At 42.1% G+C, this 5,964-nt stretch overlaps 1 protein-coding gene across 2 annotated transcripts in view; it reads right to left on the reverse strand.

Moving 5' to 3' along the window:
* HTR2C (5-hydroxytryptamine (serotonin) receptor 2C, G protein-coupled) overlaps positions 1-5,254 on the reverse strand; it is a 45,358-nt gene extending 40,104 nt beyond the window's left edge. The window contains exon 1 of one of the 2 annotated variants that reach the window (XM_009581090.1): positions 4,612-5,254. In XM_009581090.1, coding sequence (XP_009579385.1) covers positions 4,612-4,996 — 385 coding nt within the window. In that variant the 5' untranslated portion in view covers positions 4,997-5,254. The remainder of the gene's footprint in view (positions 1-4,611) is intronic. The other variant, XM_009581089.1, reaches the window with a different exon arrangement.
* Between the last annotated feature and the right edge of the window lie 710 nt (positions 5,255-5,964).

Consider the following 5,964-nt stretch of genomic DNA (forward strand, 5'->3'; position numbering starts at 1 on the left):
TAAATTATAAAAAAAAAAAAAAGACAGAGCAGATGGCCCCAGCTGTTGAAGGAGCACGTTGCTCCTTGCTGCAGCTTCAGAAAATGCCTGGCATCATCAAGGTGTGCAGCATGCCCTGGCACTGCTGAGGATATCTGCATTACAAACACCCCAGGCACCCTCCGTCTGTCCTTTCAGATATCGACTGCACCCAGGAACTTACTCAGCAACACCTTATCCTTGTCTTGTCTGATCAGGTCTATCTGAAAGATGTTCACTGCTGACAGCAAGTGCCACCCTAGAAAGGCAAAGCAGGGCCAGGCAAAATGAGACTGCAGAACAGGCTGTTCGACTGACAGCTCTTTCTGTCCCCCCGCTTCCCTCTGCAGGGGGAATAAACAACAGAGTCTGCCGCAAGTGCTCAGCACATCTCTGTCACCACATAATAATGATGATAATTATCAATAACAACAATAATCTGGATGTAAAGCTGCTCCAGCAGTTGGGGCTAATGGATGCTGAATCTAATAACGTTCCTGGAAGTTGTGTCGGGCTGCCAGCATTACAGTGTTTTTTGAAACTCAAAGGAAAGAGAGAAGCCCGGGCACCTGGAGTCACAGATGAGTGTGCTGGCCCCTTGTTAGCCACACTCTGGCAACTTGTTAGCAGCTGCGAACCCATTCCATTAGAACAAAGAAAGTTTAATACCTTTTGTGATTTCCACTTAGATCAGGTGATGAGATTCTCTTGCATTCCTTCACTAGTCCTAGTAGACAGACAGCAGCGCTCTCTTTCTTGCCCATAAACACTAGACACGATGCAAACCCACCGGGGACACTGCTTGTCCCTAAAATGCTCCGAGGTGAAGAGACAATCTCTATGTGTCGTCAGAAGCTCCATTATGTGCAGAATACCTGATGCCCTATCACACCAGTACTTTTAATTAATCAGAAGTTTCTCCATCGAGATTAAACAGGTTGTTAATTTCTCATTTACTCTTCCCAATACATGCTTATTAATTAGCATACTAATTTGTTTAGTTCTTTAGGAACTGCATGCCATGGAAAACATTCTAAGTTGTCAAATGCAACTCATCGATTAGTCCAAGACATTTAACAAAGGCTAGTTGATAAATGTATCAGAACGCTGACAAATTGGTGAAAAATGCAGCATGATGCATCCTGCCATCCCTTTCTTTGAAATGAGATTCTTGAATTAACTGACAACTTGATTTTTCCTTCTTTTAATTAAGAAAAGAAAACCATTGAAAACCAGAAGTCTTTGTGAAGGGTGTCTATTTAATTTTCTGGTTATGCTTGAAGTGAAATCTACTTCACCTACCTCATTAGCTGAAAAGTAAGGAAATGAACCTATTCTGCAAACTAGAATTTATCATTGGGGCTGAGCGTGCTGATGTGGAAACTTAAGAGCAACTTCACCACTCTTCTATTTATTATATGTATTTTTTAAGGTTCCTTTCAGATTTCGTAAATTAAAAGTGACTTCTACAAATCTGGAAGAGATGTGCTGCATACGTTTCTCCATACAACATACGGCAGCTTTTGAAACAGCCCAGTATCGTAATATGTAGACTATATAGAACGCACAGGGTAAAATATACAGAGTAAAAATGACTGAACATTCACAATTATGTCTCCAAGCAGTAACGTTCTCCCTGATCGGTCCATAGCCATGAACCCCGGTTACTCTCAGAGGAAATCTGCTGATTGGTGAATATTTGCCCCCTTAACCGCCGATACTGGTTTGTGTGCTACCATGTCAAACAGAATATAAAACCTACTAAAGCATTTGTGTATGTTTGGATTTCCTGACCTCTAGCTCTTAAAAAACAAAATAAAGTCCACTGTTCTACTGGCCACTGTGGCATCCAGAGCGCTTGCAGGCTGCTGTAAGAAGAACCATTTTTCGAAAACCTATAGCTCAAAGAAAACTAAGCCAAGAAACCCCGTGTTACAAAAGAGGCCAGATTTTGTCCTCAAAACCAGTGTGTGCAATGATGCAGAGATGCTACTTGTGACACCAGATAAAACAGACTTGGGAATACGTGATGGATCTCTGGAGGCTGTCAGTTATAATAACAGCAATTTGTTAATGTTGTGACTCTGCCAAGAGCCTTTCCAGCTGCTGCCTCATGTTGCCGTAAGAACTGAGTATAATATACAAGATACCTGCCAAAGCTAGAAATAGGCACAGGACTCTGAAAAGCTTGATGACTGCAGCACATGTGAAGCTGAGGAAGACACAGCTGTATTTGGTCTAAGTTGTATGTAGTTATGAGTGACAGGTTTAACCTGCTTTTCCTCTGTGCTCTTGCATGCATGTTTTATTTACATGAACCATCAAATGCTGAGGTTGTTCATGTGCCCTGTTAGTCTTCTATCCTCAATGATTTTTCTAGATGCCCAGAAAAGGGCATCTGCATTTTATGGTGCATTTAAAGAGGAGCAATACCCTCGACACAACCTCAGTCTTTTTCCTTTGGTCCTCTCTCAGACATACCCAGTCAGTCCATGCCCTTTAGATTCCAGGTATCAAACCAAGCGTTTATTTTCAGAATGAATTACCAAATAATCACTTGGGAGAGAGGACAGACTTTCTCTACTCCCTCTGTCAGCCTTCTTCCCTTGCTGCTGAAGTGGCACAGCCCTGGCTGCTTACTTCCACAATTAGTAGCTTAAATAATACAGAAGAGTGATTTCATAGGGGTCCTATTCAAATCAGTCCACAAGTTCCTCTGAGGTTCCATTTTCTCCAAATGGAGCTTTTCTTCCTCCCCTCACAAAGCCTGAAGACAACACGCCTGCTTTGGTCCAGCTCAGCAAGGGAGCCCAAGGGAGCAGTGCCAGCACCCAGTACGGCTCCAGCGGCCTCCTTGGTCCCCTGAAATAACCGCAACTATTCTCATTTCTCACAGTATTTCCACAAGTTTTCCATGCCTGTTCCGAGATTATAACTTTTGCCAAAAAAATCTATTTAGTGCCGTTTGCCTGTGGAGAAGTGTTTGCGCCATCAACAGCTAATACTGGTGCTCTGGTAGAAAAGAGGAATAATTACAGTTCCTCTTCAGATCAATGATATTTACTCGCCTCTAAATATACAGCATGGTTTACACCTTTAAACGACCTTAAGTAATCATTTTCTAGGCAGAACAGAAAATCCATTTCCATTAGCTTCCAAAGACTCAGAAAGTATGTATGTAGGAAGATCACTTCCATAAATTCACCTTTTTAGAGTCACTGGGTAACCCAGAATTTATGCAAGTGCAGGTCAATTAAATCATTCAGTATTTATATGCTCCCTTGCAAGCTCCAGGGAACCAGAGTAAAATGCTAAAAATAAAATACACATGTTGTAATATGCAGAAGATTTAGAGATGGAACTACTCTGACAGCCCAAAATAAAAAGCTTTATGCATAAGATCTCAATGGCTAGGTCTGTACCTAAAATCACATATTGATTTAACTCACTGTAGACAAGTTATATAAGCTTTGGAATTATGTATGTTTGATCAATGTGTTTCAGAAATGAATCTCTGTCTGACTTAATCATTTAGGCAAGGGAAGAAGTCACATAAATATCCCTATATTTTACTTTATAGGACAGTAAACCAATTTCTAATCAAATCTCTAAGTAAACAGCATTATTTGTTTCAAAGAATATCTGAAAACAGACTTCAAAAATGATTAACTGTTATCTATTAAACACACACACATTATATTGATACCTGAGTATACAAACATGATGATCAGAGATACAGAGCCAAACACAATACCCCTTTGCAATATCCAGGGATGGAGAGTTCTAGCACCACACTGAAAAAAATCAGATTCGGAGTCTCAGACAGATGAAAAAGTTGGATGTGTTTGATATTTTATTCTGTTGAAGTGCTAACAGTGATTCTACACTTGAGTGCAGGAGCAATGCCCCATTTCAACGCAAACACACCGACCCTACTATGGTAGGAGAGCAATAAATGCTTACACCTATACATGCAGATCTCAAAGTGTTTTAAAACGGAGGGCATTTTCTCAGGTTAGAGGTAGAGAAACTGGGGCACAGAAAGGCAAAATGACTCCCTGAAAAGCACAAGGCAAGGTCAGGTATAAATGCCAAGAGTGAAGGCTTTCATTTGAATGCCAAACCTACTAGTGCAAACCTCCTTTCTTAACCACATTATTGCTCAAATCCCACCGATATCAGTGGGAGCTCAAGGACTGATTCTGACCTTGCTTAGAGCTGGGTCAGTCACAAACACTCTCCTCAGCTTTTCCCTAAGCTCTTGTGTCTTAGCTAATTTTGGGGCAGTCCAAACAAAAGGTAAAAAGCTGACTCACTGTTGCAGTTTCTCTGGGTGGCCTCAGCAATAAAAAAACCAAAAGAGATGCCAACACCATTCAGGGGTCGTTCCCGGCAGCAGGGAAACAAGCTCTGCTCCCAGCAGAGCATCGCCCTCACCCAGCAGAGCGTGAACCTCAGCACAGACCCATGGCCAAGTCCACACTGATGCTCCCCAAGCTACCAATGCATGAAAAATTGGGCAAAGCATATTCCTGCAGCCTTGGGGAATTCCCTGCAAAAGCATATAGTCAAACAAGGAGGGAAGCCACTTACCGTACAGGACCGTAATGAGCGACACGGGCATGACCAGGATACCCACCAGCATGTCTGCCACCGCCAAGGACATCAGGAAGAAGTTTGTGGCATTCTGCAACTTCTTCTCCAAGGACACAGCCATAATTACCAATATGTTCCCCCCAATGGTCAGCAGGATGACAACCAAGATCAGGAGGGCTGGCCAGTTCTTCTCCCTCACAGACATCCGAGATACTTCGCCCTTCTCAGAGGCATTAAGAGGATCAGATGTAGGCAAACTCTGATTCAGAGTCAAATTGCTGCTTAAGGACCAAGCCATCAGACCACCATGCAAACTAAAATCCAGCGTAACAGACACTGTCGTTAAGCTGAGTAATATTCCAGTGCTACTTAAAGTGCTCATTGTCTGGGACCGGTTTTTCTGTCTCTTAACTGAGCCTCAGAGATGATCCCTTTTCCAAATTGCGGGTCCAAGACAGATGCCGAACTTCACAAAACCTGAGCCAGAAAATAATTTGATCTTCCATAGTGAAACAAACCTTACAGAAGTTAGCGTGGACCTCTTCTAGTTTCCTTGGGTGCGGTGGAATATGACCACTGACCAGCAACCTCGAGGGAAAGGAGACTTTGCAATCTCCAGCTGGTTTCCAGGTCCACCATTCTGAAAAGGAAAGAAGTATATTCTTCACTGAAATCGGAGTATACACAACACCTTCTTTATCCCCATGCAAATGACATTCTTATTCTCTCCCTTCCAGCTAGCTAGGATGTTCTCCAGACTGCAAGTAATTTATCTTATGGGTACAGACTATGCCTACAATTATGGGGGAGAGAGGGAGAGAATCACATCAGTGTGCTCTGGCTGGTTAAAAGCTGATTATCACTAATTAAATGTTTTGTGAAACCTGCAAAAGCAAGTCTGAAGAGCAAAATATGTTTCAGTTGATAGCCACTTCACAGATACTCTGCCGCTGTGTAAAATAGTAATTGCACAAAATTCTAACCAATCCAGATAGCGCAGCCAAAGCACAGTGTAAAACCATCACCTTAAATGGAAGCATCTGCATATTCTCAGATAAAGTGCAGGTGGTGTAAAAACCCTCAGATGTTAATGATTAACTCTCCTATAATAACCAAGACTATAGTTTGTTTCTTATTGGGAAATAAATGGTGGATAAGACGTAATTTATATTAGGTAACATTATACGATGCTATCCGGTCAATCTCTCCAAACAAACAGATAACAAAGAGTTAAGAGAAGAGAAAGGGCAAACTTTCATAAAAGCTGAGCAGTTATTTCTGCTCCTCTTAATCCGTTTTTGTGCTGCTGTGCTTCCGTGCTGATCACCAGCAACAGCTGGGCCAGTAAGC

This window comes from Fulmarus glacialis, unplaced genomic scaffold, assembly GCF_000690835.1.
Source record: "Fulmarus glacialis isolate BGI_N327 unplaced genomic scaffold, ASM69083v1 scaffold10477, whole genome shotgun sequence".
Lineage (NCBI taxonomy): Eukaryota > Metazoa > Chordata > Aves > Procellariiformes > Procellariidae > Fulmarus > Fulmarus glacialis.